Source organism: Lissotriton vulgaris, chromosome 8 (assembly GCF_964263255.1).
Source record: "Lissotriton vulgaris chromosome 8, aLisVul1.2, whole genome shotgun sequence".
NCBI lineage: Eukaryota > Metazoa > Chordata > Amphibia > Caudata > Salamandridae > Lissotriton > Lissotriton vulgaris.
Genome location: NC_141696.1, coordinates 208,345,931 through 208,372,798, shown reverse-complemented (window position 1 = coordinate 208,372,798; position 26,868 = coordinate 208,345,931). Strand labels below are relative to the sequence as shown.

The 26,868-nt window shown below is 44.4% G+C and overlaps 1 protein-coding gene across 1 annotated transcript in view; it reads right to left on the bottom strand.

Moving 5' to 3' along the window:
• The window catches only part of LOC147696883 (cyclic nucleotide-binding domain-containing protein 2-like), a 636,311-nt gene that overhangs the window by 122,975 nt on the left and 486,468 nt on the right, over positions 1–26,868 (bottom strand). The window contains exon 9 of the mRNA XM_086933251.1: positions 14,161–14,306. Coding sequence (XP_086789377.1) covers positions 14,161–14,306 — 146 coding nt within the window. The remainder of the gene's footprint in view (positions 1–14,160; positions 14,307–26,868) is intronic.

Genomic DNA, 26,868 nt, shown 5'->3' with positions numbered 1-26,868 from the left:
TGATATATGATATCAAGAAATGCATTGCAAGCACATAACAATTCTAACACATCCTTAATATCTCTAATCAGAAGCACAACTCACTGTTAGATAAGCCTGTAATATTTTTCAGACTTTAAGAGTAAGCACATCAAACTACCTGAAATAAAATCTAAGATATTACATGAGGCAGAAAGCTGTGGAGCTCTAGCTCTTTTCGTCAAGATTGGCCCATTAAACCACACCCTACATCTGGTCTTGCTCATCTTAAAGATCTAAAAATAGAACATGGAATAGCATTCCCAGTGATATTAACCAAGACCCATCTGTCTCAACCTTTAAAAACAGACTGCATAACCAATTACTTTTGAAAGACCTAGACTTAAAGTATTGCCATGTTAAACCAAACCTATATACTGTGACAATGTTTCTTCTTACTGTAAACTGTTTCTTTCAGCTGTTCATTGGAAGTATTAACTCTGGATGTTATACACCTAGCATCATAACTTTGAAATGGAAGCCAATAATAATACACATGTTTTCTTCTACTCCTCATATTGTTAATACTGGATCCCTTCCCTATCCCTTACCCTCCATTTAAATGCCTAAGATTTGTTAACTCATAACTTAGTATTGTGGTTACTACTTGGCTACCTCCATCTTTCCAATAGTTCCCCAATGCCATTCATCTAAGCATGTGCATTCTTCACTGGCACAGGATAGCCATGCGTGGTCTCTGCCTTGGTTGTAAGCTCATTAGATGCTTTTTTGTGTCCAAAGGTGAAAATTGTACCTTTTGTCATCCATTTCTGTGAGCCAATATTTAACTTCTTTTACAGGTGCCACTGGCATTTCCGTGGCCTACATTTCAGTACATCTTTTTTTTTAAAGTCCTCTTTAGACATCATTCTTTTACAGTATTGCACTGCTAGCAATTGAAAGAGTGTCTACTCTGACTGGATCCTGCACTCAATCCAACACAGGTAAAAGTATAAAATTAATATTACTTCTTAATATAACAAAGTTGACTCATGCTACCTATACTAGTAATTCTGTGGCCTCAGCCACAATTATGGGAGTTGTTATGGGAAGGACGAAGGTTGCCTAATAGGTTTTCTTGGGTGTGGAAGACTGAAGGGAACGTTTTTTCTTTTACAACACATGGTCATGGTCTTCTCAGACGTTTCCTCTTCTAGGTCAATATTCAGAGGAATATAGACCTGCCTGGGTTTTCGGTTTGGACTTATTTGTTATACTGTTTCTATCTCACAAGTGTTGTTGGTGCCTGGGTCCTTCTACTCCTTTTGGGTTTTGATGTTTTGCATAAACTTAGAGTGGTTGGAGGTTGTAGAAAGAGGTTGATGACCTACCGAAGTTCACAGAACTTTTAAGACATTGCAAGAGTCCAGGCTGACTCTTTTTCGCTCAAAGAATTTCCGTGCCTTAGCTTAAAGTGCCGCTCTCTCCCTAAGCAGCAACTACATCTATGTGATCTTCTCGACGATGTTGACCCTGACGTGGTATTCTTAACAGAAACTTTGATTCATGACAGATCCGCACCTGATGTTATTTCAGCTCTTTCAGGCACTTTTTCTCTGTTGGAGATAAATACACTTGTCCTGCATATCCAAGGTCTGCAGGTGGATCGGTAGGTGTCACCCAAATAAAAGACCCTCATACACGTGTTTTTTCAGAGTCGTGTAGCGGTATATGATGTGTCCCCGCTTCTTGTAACACGTGTCCGTGCGTAATCCTTGGGTCAGTTTTTGTTTGCACCCTCCGCCAGGAGGTTGTACCATTGGTTAAAACAGTAGTGATGGTGAATAAGTGAAATAGTGCTATAAAGGTGTTCTAAAATACCCGGACAGCCAGAGATTCAACTTTAATATTTCTGGATTCGGGTAAAAGGTTAAGGCGTGTTGCTATGGAATTATATAGAAATTCTAGCGCACTAATCTTGTGAGTTTAAAAGTGGTCGACATGTTTCAGCCTTATCTGCCTATTGGTCAGTCGGCTTTCCTCAGGACCATAAAGTGATTAAGTGAAAAAAGGGAAAAGGTAAATTTGTAACCTGATTCGTTTTGTGGTAGTAGGTCACATTGTACCTGTAATGAAAGAAAAGGGAGATGGTGCAACCGCATTTGTAGCAAATAAGTGGGAAAAGACACTTCAGCAATGTACGATGACATAGAGACACAGTTGAGAATTAAGAAGCATATTATTAAAAAACATATAATTAAAAACGAGTTGTGCAATACTAAACTCAGAGTCACATTCATATTAAGCGTCAACTTACTCATTCTCAAAATTCTATGCGGAATATTGTGATGTATAAATCCCAAAATTGTATTTAGGCGTCATGAGATCATTCCTTTACAGTGCCCTGATATTGAAAGCTCTATTTGATTTAATGTGCAATTCTATTGTTACATTGCCATGACGTCCAAGGCGCTAGTCAATTATACTGTGTCATCACGATTATCTTAGACATTGGTATAACTATGTAATACCTGTTCGAGTATAGACTCTTACAATTATTTAAAAGTACATGCATTCGTTATTAGACAGTACCAAGCACTCGTTCTACATGTATTCTGAAAACTGAACATGTGCATACTGCCGCTATAGTCTCTTTAAATGCGCACTATGGAAAGCCTATTCAGAAATAGATTTCTTCAAAAAATATGCACTTCTGACAAAAGTCTAAAACTAAGCAAAACTCAATACAAAGCGGGGTCTTCACATGCGCTTATGCGTAACTAGACCTTATAGAAATGCAACAAGGAACCCATAACTACTAACAAGGACGTCCTTTTTTAGGGAATGGCCAGTCCAACCGCCGGTCCAGACAAAAAGGGATAACCTGGTCCGACCAAACAAGACAAGTCGAAACCAGGAGTGTAACGAAGGCCAAGACGGGATCGGGCGCAACAACCTCGTCATCAACTTGACTGACAGAATCCTAACTAAGGATCAACTCAGTGTCCTGAATAAAGGACTTTGGTATGACCCCACTCCAAGAACTGACATCTTCAAACCAAAATGCGAGCTCGCAGCCTTTTACCGTACCCTGAAACTGAAAGCCTTCTTTAAAGACAGTCAACAATTGACACAAGAAGGAGATACAACAGTGAGGAATAAATCGACATTCTGCCCCCTCAACTCACAAGTCCCAATTGAAATATACACTTTTGAACAGGCAATTATGAAGGAAGTTGACCTATTGCATAATCAACCACAGAAACCTTTTCAAAATATCACCAAGGCGGAACAACTGGCTCTCACTGAACTCAAGAACGATAGAGACTTTTAAAGTGGCAAGCAGGGTTGATATGGCTGTTGCAAAGCATATTATAGGTAAATTGGCAACTGTTTTTGACACTGAACTCATTTTGTTACTTCCAGTTTATAAGTTGCAATCCTTCTGACATAGCACAGTGATCTATTCACCAGAATCAAGAAGTACCATGCAAACTGAAAGTCATGGGTTTAGATCCTTATTGTATTTTTTATAATCTACTGTTGTTCCAGATTCCTCTGGGAGATAAAAACTTGCAAGATAGACATGGTTTCATTGCCTGCCCTTGTGTTTCTCCCGACAGTTCTCTATTAATGTATAATGTCTACAAGTGTAAACAATATGTGATTCCTACACCTCATAACCCTCATTGTATTGAGTAACATTTCCAATACATTCATTCACATGACGTATTGTGCCCCTGTGTGTAATGTGAAGCGCTCGGACCCCCTACCCTGGGATGAGTAACACTATTAAAAGAATGAAATGAAAAACATAATTATTAGGTGTGAATTGAATAGTCTAAGTATAAGCTTTATTCAATTAAAATTTATCATAAAAGCATGTACATCTAAAATTCATATTTTAAAATCGAATGGTACAACATAGAAAACATAGTTCATACTGTACAGCGTACCTCATACAATTAAAAGAATATATATAAAAAAGATTTCATTAAGATCATAAAAATCAATGTTAATAGTACATCAAATTACATTCTTAGAGGATGAAGCGCACTTGATTTTCGCTATAAGCTTGGTTCTTACAAGCCATGCACAGCCCAAGTATTTGGCCACACCAGAATCCATGGTAAGAGAGGCAGTGTCAGTTTTTAGAATGCGTAATGCGGCACAATAGTTCTTGGAGGCAAGGTTTTTGCCGACTAGTTTAAGCCATTTGGCTCTGGCCATCCTATAAGCTGAGCACGCGAGAAAAAATTGGGCAATAGACTCATTAAGAGCTACACAACCTGGGCAAGGAGCAGAGGTTGCTCCGATTCCAGGAAGCTGTTACCTCATTGAGCAGGAGGGTCGCCAATCTCATCTTCAAATAAAGGGCCCTATCCCTAGGTGATTCAATGAAATCAAGGTAGGGTTCTAATTTTCGGATGGGTTTGTGTTCTTTGAGTTTTCCCATTCTGGAATTACTCAACTCTACTGCCTGAACCCATTGCCAATAGGCACTTTTTATGTCCTTCTTAGATGGTGGAATCTGGCTGGTCCAGGCCTCCCCAAGACCTATATCGGTTAAAAGCTGCCTAAGATTAGTAATCCATTTGAAAATGTTTCCGTGTATCAGCTGTTATTCGCTCGCTAAGGGCAGCAGCATAATTGGACAACTCTGAAGTTCGTCTTATGCGTGCCCAAAAGAGTAAAGGGCGGAGGCGTGCAATATCCTGGATGGATCGTCTTCCCATATCATAATATAAGGGCTTCAACGGGGTGGCGACTAGAAGGGAGACAAGATCTCTAAGAAACTTGTTTTCAGATCTGGCGAGTTCGTTGGTGTTTTCAAAGGCCCAAAGTTTGGCCCCATAGAGGGCCAAAAGATAGTGCTTTGCCGTCATAGACTGCGAGGGCCGGGGCGACAGGCCTACTTACAGAGAGATGTTGTTCTCTTACAAGTGCCCAAGAAACACCCGCTTGTGGCTTAAGAGCATTTTGGCCAGGTGGGAACTCCATTTCATAGTATTGGTGACCCAGATTCCCAGATAGTCAAACAACTCAACGGTGTCCAGTATGCAATAGTTTAAGGTCATGCCGTTTCTGAAACGTCTCGATGGGTTAATTGTCATTAGATTTGATTTACTTGAGTTTATTGTTCACCCCCGAGAGTCACAGAAAAGGCTGAACCTATTTAGAAGTTCTTGGAGCTCTCCCGGTGTTTTTGAAATCAGGAGGGTGTCGTCGTCGAACAGGAGGGTTGGTGTTCTCTCCCCTGCCAAGATTGGGGCGTCTGCTGGTTCCTCTCTAAGGTGGTCAACCACCCCGTTCATAAATAAAGAGAACAGGTTGGGGGCCAGGACGCATTCCTGGCGCACCCCCGTGTTCACCATGACCCCCTCCGTCAACTGCCACTGAGAACCCCACCTAATTCTGGCATAGTTGCCCTCATGCAGACATTTTATAAAATCGAGGATCTGAGGGGAAATGCCTAGATCTTGCAGGACCTGCCAGAGCTTTTTGCGGGGTACAAGGTCGAAGGCAGTTTTCAAGCCTATAAACGCCAGGTACAAACTGCCTTCCCAATCACCACTACTTTCCAATGGATCATGAAGAATCTAAACACCTGATCCATTGTGCCCACCTTTTACCTGAAGCCTGCTTGGAAGTGCGAGAGGATATTCCCATCCTCCACCCAGGACCTTACCCTCATAAGATGCACCCTGCCAGCCACCTTCTGGATCACGTTGATCAAGCTGATCGGCCTTTAGTTGGCAGGGTCCTCCCTATTTCATTTTTCGTAGATTGGAACAACCTCTGCACCTTTCCATGAATCAGGGACTGCTGACCCCCCAGCTATTAGATTCATCACAAGGAAGATAAAATGAGCCCAGGGCTTTGAATCATACAAGAGGAGATCTCCATGAATGCTGTCAGGTCCAGTGGCTTTACCTGAGGAAATACTGCTTATTGCTAAATCTACCTCGTGGATGTCAAAGCAGTCCAGCGACAGGGAGACACTAGAAATGCCGGAATAGATCGCGTTTTGGAGGGACAAAGGGCCTTCGGGTCCTGAATATAGATTAGAAAAATGATCCGGCCATTGTTGCCCTGTGACGTGGTTTGGGATTGGGTCAGATCCTTTTCTGTTCCCTCTGTGGATTAGCTCTCAAAATAGAGTTGAGTCCCTTTGTTTGGATGCAAATTTATTCTCCTGCCAATGTGCCTCATCCCAGTCACGTTTGGCTTCCACTAAAGTTTTGAAGTAGCCCTAATCTAGCTGCTCTAATTGCCGATGGGTCTTTGATTCTGACAGCTAGGGATAGGACCTGCCTCTTCTCCCTGCATGCTGATGAATACCATAGGTTAGTAGACCTTTTTTGTCATTTTCCCTTCTACAATAAAAAAGGAGCCAATCTTATCTAATGTTTCTCGATAAAACAGGGGGAACATGGTTCAGTTATCAACATTTTTTTTGGACAAGGAGTTCCCTAATGTTTTGCAATTTACGTTCTTGTTGGGAGACTTTGTGCCACTTAAGGCGCCTGTTGCAATTAGAGGGTATTACCTCTCTTGTTGACATTAGCGAGGGGTTGAATGCCTCTGTCGTGGAAAGTGACCAAACGTCTTTAATTTGCAAACAGGGTGGATTATGGTCGCTATCCAAAGAATGATTTACTACCATATCATGGAGATCCCCCCATAATCGTACATCTACAAGAATGTAGTCTATTCGGGACAAGGAACTTATCATATTATAAGTATTATCTCCACTTGGGTCTGAGTGTGTTCTTCCATTTGTGGCTCTTAAATTAAATTCCAGGGTCAGGGCATTGATTTGAATTGCCCTCTGTGACCAGTTCTTAATGGGCGCAATATTGAGGGGTGAAATGGCCCTTTTAGTATACTCTTCTGTGGTTTCCAGAAAGTCCTCCTCACTTAGGGGTTCATATGTACAGTTAAAATCCCCTGTTACGATGATGTTAGAATGGGGCGGGTACGAGATAACTCACACTCCAGGGCTGCTATGGTTGAAGATGTCTGAGCGCCCGGAGAGCCTCTTGCATACATACTGAATAGCTCTAACGTTGTGCTGTTGGCAGGCCCTCTGATGGTCAGATGGAGAATATCTTGTGACAGACAAGTGTGTGTTACAATCAACCAGTTTAATGAGATGTTGATCCAAATTTGTAATCCCCCAAAAGGACGACCCTTGCCTCCACTAATAGATGGAATAAATTAAGAGGTAAAACCAGATTTGTGTAAAGGTGATAAACTCCAAGTCTCCTGGGATAAGCACACATCAAATTTTTCGATGAAAGCATTCCACTTAGGGAGCAATAATTTTTTCTGAAGCCCCGCTATATTCCAAGAGAGGAGATTAAGGGTCCTCCCATTAGAAATAGCCGCAGGGATTTCACTGTCAAAAGTACACACTGGGACCCCAGCCTGGTCATCAATCATTCTCTGGACTTTGGTCCTTCAATCCCGGGGACTTACACTAGGATTAATCTCCCTACAACTGTCTCCTGCTGGGATGGTGATAGTGTTCTGGGTTAGCCCCCAATTTAGTCAGTCGACAGTGTTTAAACCGGACCCTCCTCCCAACCTCCCTGGCCCTTCGTGATGCCCCGGTCTGGGTGATGACCAGAGTGGAGAGCGTCTAATCTGAATGGAAGAATGCTCTGGAGAAGAAGTACGAAACTCCAGGAGAGATTCCTTGGAGCCGTCAGTCGATGAGCTATAAGTTTGGGGGTCTATTATTCGGTTTCTTAAATATCGCTGGATTAACTCGTTTGGGTTTGCTGGCTGATGGTAATGCCGGCCCCAAAGGGTTAGTAGCACCATCCAATGCTGTGTTAGTACCTCCGAAAATCTCTTCACACTCACTGCATATCAGCTCTATTCTATCAATGACACAATTGCTAGCTGCATGGGTCATTCTCTTTGCCTTTTTGCCTTTCTTGCTCCCAATTGCCCCCCGCCTTCCATTGCTTCCTTTTTACCCATGGAGTAGATATTAGTGACCAAAGGGGCTTCAGCTGGGTTTAGCCGTGCAAATGGAGCTTTCACCTTTATATGGCAGTAACCACAATTATAAAAACTCGTAGAGGGGATGCTGTCAAAAATATATCACAGGGTTTCTCGTGTATGTTAGGCGAAAAGTACCTTATGTCCCATAGCCAGAATGTCAGGGGTAAGCATGGGCGAATTTTGCGAATCTGGCGTTCGTGAATTTTGCGAATTTGGGAACTCACAATCCGCAAAATCCGCGAATTCTCGCGAATTTGTGGATTTTTTTTTGTGTTCGCAAGGATTTCTGCCAGTTCGCAAGGATTTCTGCCAGTTCGCGAGGGTTTTGTACCAGTTCGCAATTGCGAACTTACATGTCGGCTCGCAACGGTCGCGATTATGTTGTTTCTACGTCTGGTTCATCATCACAGGTTCCCAGCACCCTCTGTTTCACCCCTGCCACTCTCTGTTTCACCCATGCCACCCTCTGGTACATCAATGCCACCCTCTGGTTCATCATCACTGTAGATTATGGGGGGAAAAAGCAAGCACACCTGCCTGCTTCAACTGACATGAATTAATTTGGGGTTGATTTATTAATGTGTCACTGTTTTAAAATTCCAGTCTGGCACCTGCTTCCTTATCTGTAATTTGCTTTCTGTTGCAGTGCAATTTTTTTTTCCAGGACCTTTGTGGCCTACTTGTAGCTATTCTATGAGCCTGCTGTGAGGGTCAGAGCAGGGTCATACAATTGTTGCAACTAACAACTGAACTCTGGAGGGGGCCTTGTCAGGAAGCACTACAGGGAATGGTTACTAATGATGAGTTTGAACTTTTGAACCTGCTGAATGCTTTCACTTTTGCAAAACTCGTTTTTCTGCAGAACAGCATTACAGCAACTGTAATGCCCCAAACAAGCTTATATGAGAAAGTTGATTTCTAATCCAAAAGTTATCCAAAGAAAATCAAAAGGCCGTAAATCCAAAAAAGTGCAGGTAAATGTCAACCTGAGGAGTTATTCTGATAAAAATCATCATTTTCAGAAGGTCTATGCTGCTTGCTAGTAGATTTCTTGTGCAGAATTGCAATTTTTGTAATTTCGCGAGTGCGAGATTGTTGCTGCCCGCCGAACCTACATGTTCGCAATTGCAAACTTACACCGCACGCAGCAAAATTGTATCACCAAGAAAGAAAAATCCGCTGCGTGCGAATTTGCGGATTTTCGGTAAATTCGCGAGCGTTCGCGGATTGCGAATTTACCAAAAACCTGCAAAATCCGCGAGCGGAACGGATTTTCTGCCCATGCTTAGTCAGGGGTGCCCTGTCCTGCCTATTCCTGGAGATGACGGGCAAGGACGGGCCCATCCTTGGCCCGGGCTTTGCCCGGGGGCCACCTGCGCGTGTCCCGTGCCACAGTGGTGACCCGCGCCTTTACGCGCTCGCGTGCAGGCTTGCTCCTCCCTCCTGGGGGAGCCCAGGGCAGCAAAGGCTTGTGGGACACAGATTCCCCAGTGTCACGTCACGGCAGTGTTTTCGTCCCGTGCCGCAGTGGTGACCTGCGCCTTTAAGCGCTCGCGTGCAGGCTTGCTCCTCCCTCCAGGGGGCGCCCAGGGCAGCAAAGGCTTGTGGGACACAGATTCCCCAGTGTGACGGCAGTGTTTTCGTCCCGTGCCGCGGTGGTGGCCCGCTCCTTTAGTCGCTCGCGTGCAGGCTTGCTCCTCTCTCCTGGGGGGAGCACAGGGCAGCAAAGGCTTGTGGGACACAGAGTCCCCGGTGTCATGGCAGTGTTTTCGTCCTGCGCCGCGATGGTGACCCATGCCTTTAGGCGCTCGCGTGCAGGCTTGCTCCTCCCTATACATCTTAAATTCTTACAGTTCATTCACATTTCTTGCATGGTGCGTTGAACAAAGTCAAAAACCTGCCTCCAATTCGTAACTTCTTTAAAGTTCTTATGAAGAGATAAGGTGTGTGCATTTGTTTCCTTCCATTACATTGGCATCTGGGTGTTAGGCCCCACATAGCTCACAGCCTTGTCGTACTCAAACAAAAGGTTGATGACCCCTTAATTCAGACTTTTTTTGTGCCCAGATGGAAGTAAAAATAAGAAAGCCCCCTAGCTGCCTGTAGATTGATGCACAGAATGGAATGCTGAAAACATGCCAGCACTTGTGAACTTTGTCCCAGTGGAAGAAAATGACACCAGTACATATACAGCATATTTCCCTGAAATAGCTGCTGGAACCAAGATCTGATGCGATCACCCTACTTTCCAGGACGGGGGACTCCCTAAGCCTCACTTGGGATTTTCGGCCTACACCCCTTCTATTCCCAGACTTGTATTGGTATATATTGTAATTATTATACAGTGAGAACCTAGCTATGACACAACAGAGTTCTGTACATTACTTGAGGGTTTGGGAGAAGATTTACTTGATCATGTACATCAAGTTGTGATTACACAAATGCATTTTACATACATTACAAATTTCAGGGAGATAGGTAATTGCCCATGATCACACAAGCAAAAACAACAGTTGATGGACAGAATGCAGAACAATGTCATACATTCCCCCCAGTACAGAGATCTGGGCCTAAATCCATCGTTTTTTTGCACACAAGGGCTGTTAAGCACTGAGGATGAGATTTAAACCTTGGTCCCGTGTTAAAATGTCAGCTTTTCTAGTCGCTAGACCACATCTCCTCCCTAGGGTTGCTTTTATCACTAGAAGTATGAGCTTACAAATACCAACGTACAAGGTTCTGCAGGAAAAAAAGCTAGAATAAGCTAAAGGTGTCATTATCGGCTGAAGCTAAATCGCAGCTGTGCTTTATGCCTTTTCCACATATATAAATAGTTGCTTTTGCCCTTTTAATCATACTTTCTTGCCCAAGTATTTCAGAACCATCGCTCCACATATCTGTACCTCACCCTTCACTCTTTCCAACTATCTTTGTCTTTAGTCGATCTTCACAAGTTCCTCTGCCCACTCTTGCCATACCCCAGCCACATACCTGATGAGTTGTTTTTAAATGTACTCAGAAAAGAGTAAAATATAATGGGAGGGGTCCCAAAACTTTTCTTGCCCTGTGATACTACAGATCATTAGCTGTACATAGTAACATACTTGATATAAACACCTTCAGCGCAGCATTATGAAAGCAGATGTAGTACTTGTGAAATACTAGAAGATGCAATATTTGTGGATATTTAAGCAGATTAATTGGTGTGAAACAGAAAAATATCACAATAACTGAAACCACATTAATAACACATCACAATAACACAGTTGCAACACAACAATGCACTAGAATCCACAACACTACAGTACACTAAAACAGTAACACAATAACAATACAATGAGACTACTCAAGAAAAACAGCACAACACATACCAACAGAACACATCAATGCAACAAAAACAAAACACAAGCTCTGGCCATCAGAAAAAAACTCAACAGCACAATATCACATTTGTGCTGTTATATTTTATGTTGTATTGTGGGTTGGGTTGTTTTGTTGCTGTAATGTGTTTGTATTTGATCTACTATTTTGTTGTACTTGATTTGTGCTGATTTTTTTATTACTCTGCTGCGTTGTGATGCATTACCTGCTGTTGCATAGTTCTTTTTGTAAATATAATATGTTCTATTTTGGGATACTTCAGTTTCTGTTTTATTCTTATGCTATTGTTGTGATGTGTTTGTGCTGTTTTGTATTGTCAGGTTATGTGTACTCATAAAGTGCATGATCACCTGCTAGAGTATCCTGGTGTTAAGCATGTGTGTGTGCCTAGCCCACCTATGGCAAGCAGTTATTTGAAAAACCAGGTCTTCAACTTCTTGCAGAATTCAAGAAGAGAGGAGGAGGCTCTGATGTAGATTAGGAGGCCGTGCCACATTTTAGGAGTTGTGTAAGAGAACACTCATTCTCCTGATTTGGTTCTGTGTATGCATGTTTTGTGTGCGGGGAGGGGGTCCTGCAGACCAAAAACGTTTGGGTGGTTGGTGGTAGGAGATGTGATTTTTTACCTAGATGGGGCCTGAGTTGTGTAGCGCCTTGAATGTGTGTGTGAAGAGTTTGAACAGCGTTTGCGTATTGGCAGCCAGTGTAGTTCACTGAGGTATGGAGTGAGTTCTGTATGGGAGGTTGAATCTGGCTTCCAAGTTCTGCATGGTTTGTAGTCTCTAGTGAGTTGGTTTGAGATCCCGGCGTAATGGCTTTCCTATAGTATGGGAACTAGGGCATAGCTGGTGAAAAGGGCATGAGAGGCAGTTTTTCTAATGTTATTTTGGAGCCATTTGAATATTTTCCTCAGCATCTTCAGGGTGTGAAAGCCGGATGCAGAGAAGGTGTTGACTTGTGCAGTAATGTCCAGTTTGTTGTCAATGATTATTCTGAGTTTCCTGGTGTGGACACTGGCTGGGGGTGTGGGTCCAAATTCATCTGGCCACCAGCTGGAGAGGTGTTCTTGCCGAAGATCACTACTTCTGTTTTGTTAGTTTTGAGCTTCAGATAGTTGTCTTTCAAATAGTTAGTGACTTCGGTCATGCAGGCTGTGAACCTGTTTCTTGTGTTGGGGGTCTTGTTGAAGTGGGAGAGTATGAGTTACGTGTCATCTTCATAGGAGAGGATGTTGATGTTGTGACCGTGGATGGCATTGGCCAGAAGGCTCATGTATGCATTGAAGAAGGTGGAGCTGAGTAGTTAACCTTCAGTTTGCGGACTTCTGAGAAGTAAGTTGCCAGGCTGAAAGCTTGTGTTCTATCCATTAAGAAGGAGCAGCTCCAGTGGAGAGCAGGTCATTGAATTCAAATCTCATGCAGGTACATAATGGGAATGGGGTGTGAGACCATGTCAAATGCTACAGATATGTCCAGAAGAATGAGGGCTGCTGTGTTTCTTCTGTCAAGGACCAGGTGGATGCCATCTGTGGCAGTGATGAGTGCTGTTTTCTGAACTGTGGTTGGTCCTGAATCTGGACTGCATGAAGTTGAGGAGCTGATGGTTGCTGAGGTGGTCAATGACACATCGGTTGATCAGGTACTCTTTGCTGGTTACGGTAAAAGGAGATGGGTTTCTAGTTGAAAAGTATGGGTTTGCGAGTGGATGGTTTCTTGGGCAGAGGCATGGCTGTGGCATGTTTCCAGGTATCTGGGAATGAGGCTGAGTTGATGGAGTTAGTGAGGATGGGTGTTAGCATTTCAGTGATTGGTGTAATAATTCTTCATTATGCTTTATTGGGTTGTTTTGTGGTGCATTATATTAAGTGTTTGAGTTGTGTCATTGAGTTGTACATTTATGGTTTGTTGCTGTTGTTCAATGCAGTTGTTTTTCAACATTTTCAAGTTGCATTTTGTTTTCTTGGTGTAAGTGTGTTATTTTTATGCAGAAGTATTGTGTTTTTGTGTTGCATTGTTTCGTTTGTAATGTGCTGTTGTGTTTTCTTAATTTGCTGTTGTGTTGTCATTTTACTTTGATATGGTATCATGTTCTTTTGTATTCTATAGTTTCTAAACACACTTTAACTTTTGCTGCTAGTCCCCAGCCAAAAACATTTCAATAATGATCATGCTGCCAACAACTATTTAGCACTGCCCAAGGGGTTAACATGTTGCCACTCTATTTCATCAGCTGTTTAGGATGCCAATTGAACTGTGTCAGAGGCCTTGCCTTAAATTAGAGCTGTTGTTGTTCACTTTTTGAGACCCTGCTTCAAATACAAGGATGGGCATCCACCTTCATTCGATGTTTGGCAAGGGAGCTGACCCTCAGGTATTAACGTACATTCCTAGTAGTCTGGAAATTATGAGTTTTTGTTTTCTTCTTTTGAACAGCTCCACAGCACCTTTGTCTTCAAATTCTGAGAAAAGACATTAGTCAGCTCAGTGGCCATGTGGTGGATTCGGCTACTTTGAAACCTCTACTCACTTATAATGTATAATATAATACATTGTTACAGATGAGCAGTGGTTTTATTGTAATATTATTTGAATGTTTTGGTGTGAATGTAAAGTGGAAAAGTTTATAGGACAATATTACTTTCCCATATAGCATAATAGTTTGAAAAATAATTAATATAATATGGATATGGAAATAAGACTAAGAAGGGCAATGGGAATGGGAATGGAAATAAATATATGGCTACAAATTGAAATAGGAACAGAAATCACAAAAGTGGTAAGAATATAAAAATCTACAAAGGTTTACCTGAAGAAAGTGTGTACACAAATTCTTGGGTTGCTGTACGGCAGCTTTTCGATTGGCCAACCTGAAAATAATTGTATTTTCTGAAGGAACTTCATGAAGTCTGTCCCTTCTCTGGATTGTTTGTTCAGAAAGATAGATAAAAAATCCTTCATAGAGAAAATATGGTAGACATTAGAACGTTTACATGGTGAAATTACTTTTTAGTGAAAATAATGTAAAAAGGCTAAAGGTATATGTGTAGGAAAAAGGATTTCATTAAACCCTTAACATTAACGTCAATGTTAATATGCTAGCACATGAATGTATGTATCTATTCCTACACAAGGATAATACATGTTTCGGTTTTACACAATAAACATGGACTGACAGCTACAAAATACATTGGCCAAGGGAATGAGCCTGCCTCCGATGCAAAGAAATTGGCAATTCCAGTCCTTTCTTACTTTGGCATACTAGATACTTTATTATTAATTTCTCATTAGAACATTAGAATGTTAAGCACTCCATTGCAGACATTGGAGTACTTTGGGCTTCTATGGGCTGGTGGAAGCCCGCAGAGCAACATTTTAATTTTATTTTTCATTCAGAACTGCTGCTTTGAACAAAGACGTCTCGGAGCCCAAGGGGATTTAAATCTGCACGGGTTCAAGAGGCCTTTGTTTTATTTGTTAGATAATTCTGACCTCAAATATGTTACTTGTGTTTTAATGCATTTCTTTCAAGATCCATTCTCTGGAAGACACCTGACTCAGGTCCAGGGATTTTTTTAATAGCTGACACGTTTTGTTCCTTTACAGTAGGCTGATGAGCTTCTTCAAGTATTCATTTTTGATACACTTGATCCAACATTTAGACAATTGTATGTACAACATATTCAGTTTTTTTCTCCTTGTGCAGTACATGCAATAGCCTAAATGACTGTGCATGTGGACCAAAAATAATCCCTTAAAAAAGCTCATCGACAAAAGGCAAGGAGGAAAGCAGGAGACATCTGTAGAGAATATTTTTGAAAGGCATACTATAACATTAAAGTAATATCCAGGAAAATTAGAACACATGACTTTACCATGTTTTTCAAAGTGCTGAAAAGGAGTTCTAATTCAATTTGTATGCTGAACTTCATTCTTGTCTGATCAGCAGCTTTAGATATTGGCAGCAATCGCCCAATTTTTAAGAAATGAGTGAAGTTGTATTCAAAGCTTTGCATTGCCTTTTTATGTTTAAGCTGACCTTTTCGTGGTCTGAACAAAAAACTCAGAATCTGAGATCATTAACAAAAGCCATTGGCTTTTTTATTGCACTATTATAATGATAAAAACATGAGTCTTTGCTAAAGGAATGTTTTTCAAACTCCCTTAAGATCGCCTACTAATGTTATACCAAACCTGGACAATCCATGCACTGCCTCCAATGGCAAATCTCAACCTACATGGTTTTAATATCTTGTTCTACACATGATCCAAAAAGGACCAGCTACAGCGTCAGATGGTTTTGGGTTACTGCTTTTAAAATGAAAAATACTTGTAGTACAGACCACAGTAAGGGTAATATGTGCTAGCTTTCTGGTCGCGCAATGTGGTTGCAATTTGTAAACCTACCTATGTACTAATATGACTGTTCACAAAATAAAGGATCGGAGTGGATAGCAGTCCAACCAACTTAATAAATATTCATGAGGTTGATTGCAAACCATTACATTGATGTGCCACGATTTCAGGGATGGTGGCTTACAAAGGTCGGAAAACCTCCATGTCTGTGACGGATTTCAAATATGGTCAACTTCTTTCTTTGAAGCAGCTCAGTTTTCTAAAAAAATGCCACTGCTTTATAAAAAACGTCTCTGCCTGGTATGCAAGACTCTGCAGGGGAAGGGCCCTCTCTATGTAAGGCAGAAATTACAACCATATATCCCGGCGCTGCAGGTCAGGTCAAGTGACCAATTGCTTCTACTCCCAAAACGCATCAAAACAATGAGGCACGGAGGCAGCACTTTCTCATTCCTGGCCCCCTACCATTGGAATAGGCTACCTTTATCTATTCGAACATGTATAGACTTTACTACATTCAAAAATCTCTTGAAAACCTGGCTTTTTTCTCAGTAGTCTAATTTCTCTTAACCCCACATTGCAACGGCACCTAGAGATCCTTGTAGGGATGATTTGTGCACCTAACCAATGTAACTAATAAATAAATATTAATAAACATAAAAAACAAAAGAAGTATACAAAGTGACAGGAAACCCTCCTATCATATAGGCACAGAAGAAAAAATCATACATGCAGGTAGTCAAATTTATTGTGCTTGCCATACTAAAGAAAAAGTGTATTCAAAATGTAAACTCAGAATAAGATCCTGATGTAAGGTAAACTATGCTGGGTCCTTATAAGGAATAATAGGCCAATACAAAGTGTCAGTTCCAAATCAGGTTTTTTTTCCAGTATAATAGTCAAAAAGTTAAGTTTTAATTATGTTCCAGTCTCACAGTAACTAAAGTAAGCAATATTAAAAAGCCATGCAATACCCAGAAGGACTAAAACATGAAAACATTCACAATAACATAGCAGATCGCAATGTCCCATTTTAAATGAAAAACTACTGCTCAAATATCATCATGATAAACCTATCAGAAAACCTGGCACAGCTCAAGTTGCACATAACTGTTAAATCTATTAACAGTCACAGAACAATGTGCCAATATGTCACAGCACAAGATAACCTTATAGCGTAAGGAACAATAAGTAATCCGGTAGTTAGAAGCATTCAATTAGTCACCTAAGCCCACAACTGCATTAAGAAAGTGTCAAGTAGAAAAATACGTAGTGCATATAATTAGAGGGTCAGCATGGCTTAACCCACTGGTATTAAGCATATAAATTGTGACAAGTTTATATGTCAAAGTCACAGATTCCAGAAACTCAGCAATGCGTTCTGAAATGAACTGTGCTACAGGGGAAAACATTTAGCTGTAACGCGTCAGCATATGAAAAAAGAGGGGTACCTCCGGGACATAGAGAATACATCAACATTTCATGTTGAGGAGATTAAATAAAATTTATAATAGTATATCCTTAGTACAAAATAAAATATATGAGGCCGAACAGGCCCATGACATATGTCAATACCTGTATTGTGAATATCATTAGTCAGCAAGTCACAGTCAGTACCTAATGTAAAAACTAATCAGTACACTGACAGAATTCATGTTAAAAAAATATTAGTATTTAATTACATCCAAAAGCCAAGAGTCAGTCATGGAGAGGGCTCCTTCCTTGTATGTTGTACCAGCTTGGACGATAAACTCCATTTTGCAAGTGCTATTTTAATCCTGTTTGCAAAAGTCAGGTGCCCAATTAAAGAAGCTGGTGGCTATCTTGAAGTATCGGCATAAAGGCAAAATCACTGCAAGTGCAACACAATTTAATAAAAAGTATGAGATGGTGCAATGTATTTGATCCAGTAATCGGTATAACCAAGCAAAACTGTACCATGTTACTGTGTTGGAAACATGCACCTCACACAAGTAGAATTTCCTGTGGATCATGCATGTAATGTGACGTGACTAAAAGAATGAAAATGGCGGTCATCTTGATAAAGCATTGTATCTGTCAAAATGTTTGAGTAGAACTGAAGTACAAAAGATTACTAAAAAGTAATCATCAAATGTACTTTCCCTGATCTATTTAGTAAAAGGTAGTAAGAGAAATTCTATGGTAGTGCCAGGTAAAAGAAAATAAGTTGTAAACTGTGTGATGTAAAACATGGCACTAATCTCAAGTAATCTGTATTGTGTAGAAAAGAAGGAAGTTAGCATGCTAATAGAGTAATCATAGATGCCATCTTAGAAATAGTTGTTAATAGAGTAGAGAAGTCATAACTATACTTAACCAAAAAATAGAGTATATAACTGAAACATGTAAAATCCACAAGGTCACTAATAAATGTAGAAAGAACCACTATAGATAATCAGTGAGAACTATGGTTCCAGTGTGAAGAAAGGGTGGGTCAAAACATCTTTCTCAAGGTAAGGTCTGTACATAAATGGCACAGAACATTAAACGGAAAGTCCACACTTTTCAATAGTACATTGTAAAATTACTCTTCTGAAAAGTATTGCATTGTATTGTCAGTAAAGTGTAAATATATGTATAAAGGGAAACATCAGCATAAATGACACAGTTGATAACCATCACAAAAACGGGAGACAAGAACAAAGCCTTGGAATAACATAGTATTAATCTCCTATGGCTGAGATACCCGCCACCCCCTCTCAACACACTCCCCAAGGATGGGAAACCGGAAACCGTTCTTGAACTTTTGGAAGTCGGGAAGGGAGTTACCCTTCCCGGCCGTATTTATTAAAATATGAAACAAAATTAAAACATTAAAATTAACAGTTTCATATCATGTACAATTTCATTACCACATTGCGATGTTTGGCTAACCTTAACATATCCTCTAATACAAAGGTTCTCCTAGCCGAACTAACATCCTACAAAACATTTACTTGAAATTTTGAAATTGTACATCCTAACGTTTAAGGGCCAACGGCAAGGTCGTAACCGGTGTCAAGATCCCTAACCCAGACATATCCCCCTCCCTTGTGAGGGGCGGCACGGAGGCATACCTCAAGTGCAACTACCAATTTCCCTTGACTTGACGGGGGCCCCAGTAAAACTCGACGCCACTTAAAGGTCGTACGAGGCTCGTGTGAGGTATCTAGAAGGTAGCGTAGACCCCCCCCACACCCCACACAACTTACCACATCTGCCGTCGCAGACGTCCTGGCCCCGGGAAATTCACCAGGAGGGGGCTGTAACCCCTCCTACCCATGAAGGGGCCTTGACCGCCTTCCCTTTCCTTTCGGCGACCCATCCTTAGAAGGGACCGCCTCCCCGTTGAGGGGCCAATGGCCACCTCCCCCGAGCGCCCCCATCCGTAATGGGTAACGCCCACTCATAGGGATCTTCCAATTAGTGCTCACCGATCATGACCTTACCGCCCGACCAAAATAAATACGACAATGCTAACTAAATACTAAATGACTACATCTAACCAACAGTAGCAACAACAACTTTATTCAAACGCATGCGTACTGATGAACACTAAAGCAGAATTACTTTATTTGCAAAACATAACACAAATCGACCATTCTTTATTGCATACTCAAAATCTTCACGATAATACCACAACCTGTAAACGAAAATCACAGTTATCCATCAAACTTTATTAAAACCACTCGCTGTCTTCAGGGGCTGGTGGGTGGGTCAAAATTGGCTCTTCGTTCCGTCTCGAGCTCACGTGCAGCGAGGAGGTGCAGCTTCAGAGCACAGGAACAAGAGGATGCCTTCTGGTCATGCTTCTCCTTTTATCCGTCTTCAGGGCGGGCGTAAACCCGCCCCTGCCTGCCCCAAGGGCGTGGCCAGCCGCGTTAGTGTCTAGGCCAACCCACTCGAGGGCTGGAAAAGGCGCGCCCCGGCTACGCCGCTTCGGGCATACCAGCCGAGACTCGCCTCCCGCCCAAGATGGCTTCCCGGGGGGATCGTGGTACTCTGCCATACGTTCGGGGGGACCGATTGGTCGCCCCTTTCCATATGGCTGAGATACCCGCCACCCCCTCTCAACACACTCCCCAAGGATGGGAAACCGGAAACCGATCTTGAACTTTTGGAAGTCGGGAAGGGAGTTACCCTTCCCGGCCGTATTTATTAAAATATGAAACAAAATTAAAACATTAAAATTAACAGTTTCATATCATGTACAATTTCATTACCACATTGCGATGTTTGGCTAACCTTAACATATCCTCTAATACAAAGGTTCTCCTAGCCGAACTAACATCCTACAAAACATTTACTTGAAATTTTGAAATTGTACATCCTAACGTTTAAGGGCCAACGGCAAGGTCGTAACCGGTGTCAAGATCCCTAACCCAGACATATCCCCCTCCCTTGTGAGGGGCGGCACGGAGGCATACCTCAAGTGCAACTACCAATTTCCCTTGACTTGACGGGGGCCCCAGTAAAACTCGACGCCACTTAAAGGTCGTACGAGGCTCGTGTGAGGTATCTAGAAGGTAGCGTAGACCCCCCCCCCCACACCCCACACAACTTACCACATCTGCCGTCGCAGACGTCCTGGCCCCGGGAAATTCACCAGGAGGGGGCTGTAACCCCTCCTACCCATGAAGGGGCCTTGACCGCCTTCCCTTTCCTTTCGGCGACCCATCCTTAGAAGGGACCGCCTCCCCGTTGAGGGGCCAATGGCCACCTCCCCCGAGCGCCCCCATCCGTAATGGGTAACGCCCACTCATAGGGATCTTCCAATTAGTGCTCACCGATCATGACCTTACCGCCCGACCAAAATAAATACGACAATGCTAACTAAATACTAAATGACTACATCTAACCAACAGTAGCAACAACAACTTTATTCAAACGCATGCGTACTGATGAACACTAAAGCAGAATTACTTTATTTGCAAAACATAACACAAATCGACCATTCTTTATTGCATACTCAAAATCTTCACGATAATACCACAACCTGTAAACGAAAATCACAGTTATCCATCAAACTTTATTAAAACCACTCGCTGTCTTCAGGGGCTGGTGGGTGGGTCAAAATTGGCTCTCCGTTCCGTCTCGGGCTCACGTGCAGCGAGGAGGTGCAGCTTCAGAGCACAGGAACAAGAGGATGCCTTCTGGTCATGCTTCTCCTTTTATCCGTCTTCAGGGCGGGCGTAAACCCGCCCCTGCCTGCCCCAAGGGCGTGGCCAGCCGCGTTAGTGTCTAGGCCAACCCACTCGAGGGCGGGGAAAGGCGCGCCCCGGCTACGCCGCTTCGGGCATACCAGCCGAGACTCACCTCCCGCCCAAGATGGCTTCCCGGGGGGATCGTGGTACTCTGCCATACGTTCGGGGGGACCGATTGGTCGCCCCTTTCCATATGGCTGAGATACCCGCCACCCCCTCTCAACACACTCCCCAAGGATGGGAAACCGGAAACCGTTCTTGAACTTTTGGAAGTCGGGAAGGGAGTTACCCTTCCCGGCCGTATTTATTAAAATATGAAACAAAATTAAAACATTAAAATTAACAGTTTCATATCATGTACAATTTCATTACCACATTGCGATGTTTGGCTAACCTTAACATATCCTCTAATACAAAGGTTCTCCTAGCCGAACTAACATCCTACAAAACATTTACTTGAAATTTTGAAATTGTACATCCTAACGTTTAAGGGCCAACGGCAAGGTCGTAACCGGTGTCAAGATCCCTAACCCAGACATATCCCCCTCCCTTGTGAGGGGCGGCACGGAGGCATACCTCAAGTGCAACTACCAATTTCCCTTGACTTGACGGGGGCCCCAGTAAAACTCGACGCCACTTAAAGGTCGTACGAGGCTCGTGTGAGGTATCTAGAAGGTAGCGTAGACCCCCCCCCACACCCCACACAACTTACCACATCTGCCGTCGCAGACGTCCTGGCCCCGGGAAATTCACCAGGAGGGGTCTGTAACCCCTCCTACCCATGAAGGGGCCTTGACCGCCTTCCCTTTCCTTTCGGCGACCCATCCTTAGAAGGGACCGCCTCCCCATTGAGGGGCCAATGGCCACCTCCCCCGAGCGCCCCCATCCGTAATGGGTAACGCCCACTCATAGGGATCTTCCAATTAGTGCTCACCGATCATGACCTTACCGCCACAGGTCCGGATAGTTGACCGGCTATCCGGACCCCCCACCAAACTCCTATCTAAAGGTCATGTTTTAACATCTTTAGCCAAGCTATGAAGTCTCCTATGAGTAACTCATTCCCCACCCGAGACAAATGAACACCGTCCCCCAAATACATACTGTCATTATTAATACACCTATGCGAAATAGAATGCAGTGCATTGGACCGGAACAACCTACTCACTTTGTTATTAATTTTTCTCACCGAGTGATTTAAAGCAGAAACAGAAATAGCCCCCCGCCACACTTTTCGTGGGATCATATGGGACCACGCAATTGTGCACCCTGGAACTCTCCTCGCTAACCAACTTACAGTGGAAAGCATCGCCTCCAGGAGAAGTCGTCTACCAGTGGTGACCAAATCATTGCCCCCAAGATGTACTATGACTACAGACGGCGGTGACCTCGTCCGCTCTAGCAAACCCTCAAAAAATGATTGAAACTGGTCAATACAGAGACCGCCCATTCCGTAGAAGGACACACTGTACCCTTATTCCCCAGCCACGTGCACCATGTCACCTGCCTTGAATACGTCCGCGGCACGCCTCACGTATGAGTGGCCCACGACCCACACCTCCTTTTTCACAGCCGGTGATGTCTGACCGCTGTCCCGGTGTTGGATCGACTGCATAGTCCGCCCCGCCTCGTAGGCTTGCGTAACTGAAAACCAAACAAAACAAGAAGCGTGAGTACATCATTACAGCTTCACAACATGTGCAAACGCACATACCTTTTATAACAATTGGAGGACCAACGCCCCACACGTTTAACCTGTTCTACATTCAGACCCCTGGCTGTAGCCTCTGTAGCAGCCCCTATCCGAAAGGAATGGGTCCCGAACTCGCCCGGGTTCAAGCCCGCAGCTGTAATTGACATCGCTAGCACCCGCTGAAACTGAAACCTTGTCAGTGGGGTGGCGTCCGCGTGTCTCAACAAGGTCCCCCCCATGATGCCATCCTTCGTGTTAAATAATCCTCTAAACACTTCACTGGGCACATGGATGACCCGGGAATCCTGCGTATAATTATGCAGTCACCCATCCCACGTTGATCGGTCTTGGACCTCACAAACGAGACAGTCATTGTCTCCCCTCTGATCTGAACGTGCTCTGCGCACAGCCCTCCCGTCACATCCTGCTTGTTCCTCGCCACTAATTCGCTTACCCGCATAGCCCCGTGAAATGCCAGCGTAAAAGCGGCTCGGAACAGCACTGTCTCAAACTGAGATGAACATGTTGTAGGGAGTCTGGATAATAACTGGGCCAACCTATCCAAACCTATCGGGCGCCTGTCATCTACTCTGCGACCCTCAAGGCGTTGCCACCCACGTAGCGCTTTTTGCACAACGAAAGACGCTGTCGGGTCCTGGATCCCATGAGCCCTAGCAACAAAGGAAATGGCAGCCCGATGCCTCTGGGCCGTGGCCACCGATTTCCCTGCCAGATGTAAAGACATCAGAAAGTTCACTACCCATTCCTCCTGACCCCAAAGCTCCTCTCTAGCAGTCCCCAAAAAGGCTAAATAGGACTGGAACGCCCCTTCATATGCCTTCCTCGTCCTGGGTGCTAAACTCTCTCCCACGAGGTTACGAAGTTCGGGGCACCGAGAGACCAGAGAGCTTCGGGAAAGGGTGCTGGCTCCGGGTCCGCTGTGGGAAGAAAACCCCAGAAAGCCTGCATTGGGAAACGAGAAAGGGCATCAGCCGCCTGGTTCATTATCCCCGGGACATGTCTTGCTTTGAATAGCACATTCAATTGCATACACAGTAATACGATTTCTTTGAGCAGTCTCAAAATCCATTTGCATCGTGCTGCCTGGCTATTGATACACTCAACCACGGTCATATTGTCAGACCAGAATACCACAGAGTGATCTCTGAACCCTTCAGGCCACGTTCTCAGGGCCACCAAAATGGGGAAGAGTTCCAAGAAAGCAATGTTACTTGTCAGTCCCCTGTCGCGCCACCATGCCGGCCATCTTTGTGCAGACCATCGAGTACCGAAAATGGCACCAAAACCTATACTCCCTGCCGAATCTGTCCACAGCCCCAGCTCCTCAGAGGACACGGCCGGTTTGTTCCAGACGACTCGACCATTGAAATCCGCCAGAAATGCCAACCAAATGCGCATGTCCTGGCGGACCTCTGCCGAGAGCCTTGTGCGATGATGGCCTTCCTTCAGTCCAACCATGGCTTGAGCGATCGAACGGGAAAAAAGGGCGGGCCATTGGTATAACTCCTAGGGCAAAATTCAACTGTCCCACTAACTGCTGTAATTGATGCAGCTTAACCTTAGATTCACTCATACACATCTGCAGGGATGCCCTGAACTTTAACACTTTATCACTTGGTAAACGGAAACAACCTTCTCCGGAGTCTAACTCGATCCCCAGAAACTCGAGGCGAGTCGAAGGACCCACCGTCTTACCTGGTGCCAATGGCACGCCAAACTGATTCATTAAAACACAAAATGCAGCCAAAGCTTGCCCACATTCCGGATCCCCGGCTGCCCCCAGGAACAAAAAATCATCGAGATAATGCATCACATGTTGGAAACCCGTCTTCTTAGTGAAGACCCATTGTAGGAAACTACTGAATTTCTCGAAATAGGCACAAGAAATAGAGCATCCCATCGGCATACACTTATCCATGTAGTACTGACCCTGAAACATGAAACCCAGGAGACGCTGATCGTCTGGATGTACCGGGAGCAACCGGAACGCTGACTCGATATCAGATTTTGCCATCAGCGCACCGGGCCCCAGGCGATTCAAAATGGCTACGGCCTCATCGAAGGATGCGTACCGCACCGAACACATTTCCGGGTCTATCGCTTCGTTTACGGAAAGACCACGTGGGGCTGACAAATTATGTATCAGCCGAAACTCACCCGGGTCCTTCTTGGGGACCACTCCGAAAGGCGAACAAACAAAGTTAGCAACCGGGGGCACACTAAACGGACCGGCGACTCGACCTCGAGTAACCTCCTTCCGGATCTTTTCCTGTACCACGGTCGTATGCTGCAAGACCGATATCTGATTTTTGCATTTTTCCACACCCTGAAAGTCCCCCACTGGGATGCGGAAACCATATGAAAACCCGTTCCGCACCACCCCAGCGGAAGCACGATCCGGGTATTCACTGAGCCAGGGAATCATTGCCAAGGTATCAATCGGGGTAGGTAAAGGCGCCCCTCAGACTATGTTAGACCTGTTTGGCACCTCCTCTACCCCCGTTATCACCCGTTTTGGCTCTGCACGTGGACTCAGGATGGGATGATTGCCCACACCCACTACATTTGTGTCTAAATTTGCACGACCCCTGGGGCCTAGTACATTTACTCCTGTTAAAGTTCCAACAAACCCCCTTTTTACCTGCATTACCGGTAGGCCTCGAGTGATTGTCGGTACCCGTACCTGATCGAAAGGGCGTCCCCGCATACTGACGGGAGGATTCGCCCACGTTACTCCCTACTAATGGCAATTTCAACATACCAGTATCCTTCATTTTGGACCAGGACACAGAATCATAACAATCCCAAGTTAAGTTTTTATCATGCTCTTTTGCTTTTCTGAACAGGTTATCATAGCAGAACCAATGATTACCCTCGTGTGATACCGAGTACCCCATGATCCGTGACTGATAAATCGGCAATTCGGGTAGCAATTCGGGCCTTCGTTCTCCCAAGATCGATGTGAAAACCCCCCACGCCTTGCCCCAATTGCCAATGTTTTCATTTACCTTAAAGGCGGCCATCTTTGCGCGCCAAACACTCGGATGCATGAGGTCCTTCTGACTTTGAACATGCTCCATCTCATAATGATCAGTAAGCAACGAGAAGATGTTTACATATTCCCCTGCCCATATCTTTTCTTTAATAGCTAAAGGGACATGCTGACCCAACTTCTCCCTTCGAGAGGGTGCCGATTCTTCCCTCGCAATCGGCAATGGCCGCTTACCTGAACCGGACGCCGTCTCAGCGACTACAACCGTCCCCTGTGGCTTCTCTACGGCCGCAGCCGGCGTGGATACCCTCGCTGCTTCCCGAGTTTCACGCAGTTGCTTCATCAACACCTGCGCGTCGACAGCCGTGGCGCCCTCGCTACCTTTACCCAACCACGCTGCTAATTGTGCTGCCAGCTCGGGCGGCATATCTTCCCCGGACACGGGGGTGACCACAACGGGAATCGGATTCCCTTCCTCCGGCACGGGAGTGGGTGCTTCGAGCGGGACACTGGGACCCGGGATATTTCCCCCAGCTGCTCCCCTCCTGGGCCTCTTGCCTTTTCCTCCCGGGGCTGTTCCCTCCAAAGGACGTTTCGGCCTCCCTTCCTCGTCTTTATCCATTCGCCTCTTTAAGTCGGTCACCTCTTTCATGAGAACACGCAGCATCTGGTCGGTAGTCATCCGCTTTCCCGCCTTCTTCGGCATTCTCCAGCAGAGTATCTAGAAAACAAACAAGAGGATTACAACGCTCAAAATTGGCTCTTCGTTCCGTCTCGAGCTCACGTGCAGCGAGGAGGTGCAGCTTCAGAGCACAGGAACAAGAGGATGCCTTCTGGTCATGCTTCTCCTTTTATCCGTCTTCAGGGCGGGCGTAAACCCGCCCCTGCCTGCCCCAAGGGCGTGGCCAGCCGCGTTAGTGTCTAGGCCAACCCACTCGAGGGCGGGAAAAGGCGCGCCCCGGCTATGCCGCTTCGGGCATACCAGCCGAGACTCGCCTCCCGCCCAAGATGGCTTCCCGGGGGGATCGTGGTACTCTGCCATACGTTCGGGGGGACCGAATTTAATATTCCATGTTGCCTCACAGTGTTTTAACTTAAATTCATGGTTGCCACTCCCTACATCACTTTTTACGTGGTCTATCCCATGAAACATGAAATTATGATGAGATCCACAAGACTCACACCTGGGTGGCTGGGGCTCTTATCTGAACCATATCCCAAATGCCATTTGAAGGGTATGCCTGTTCCCAC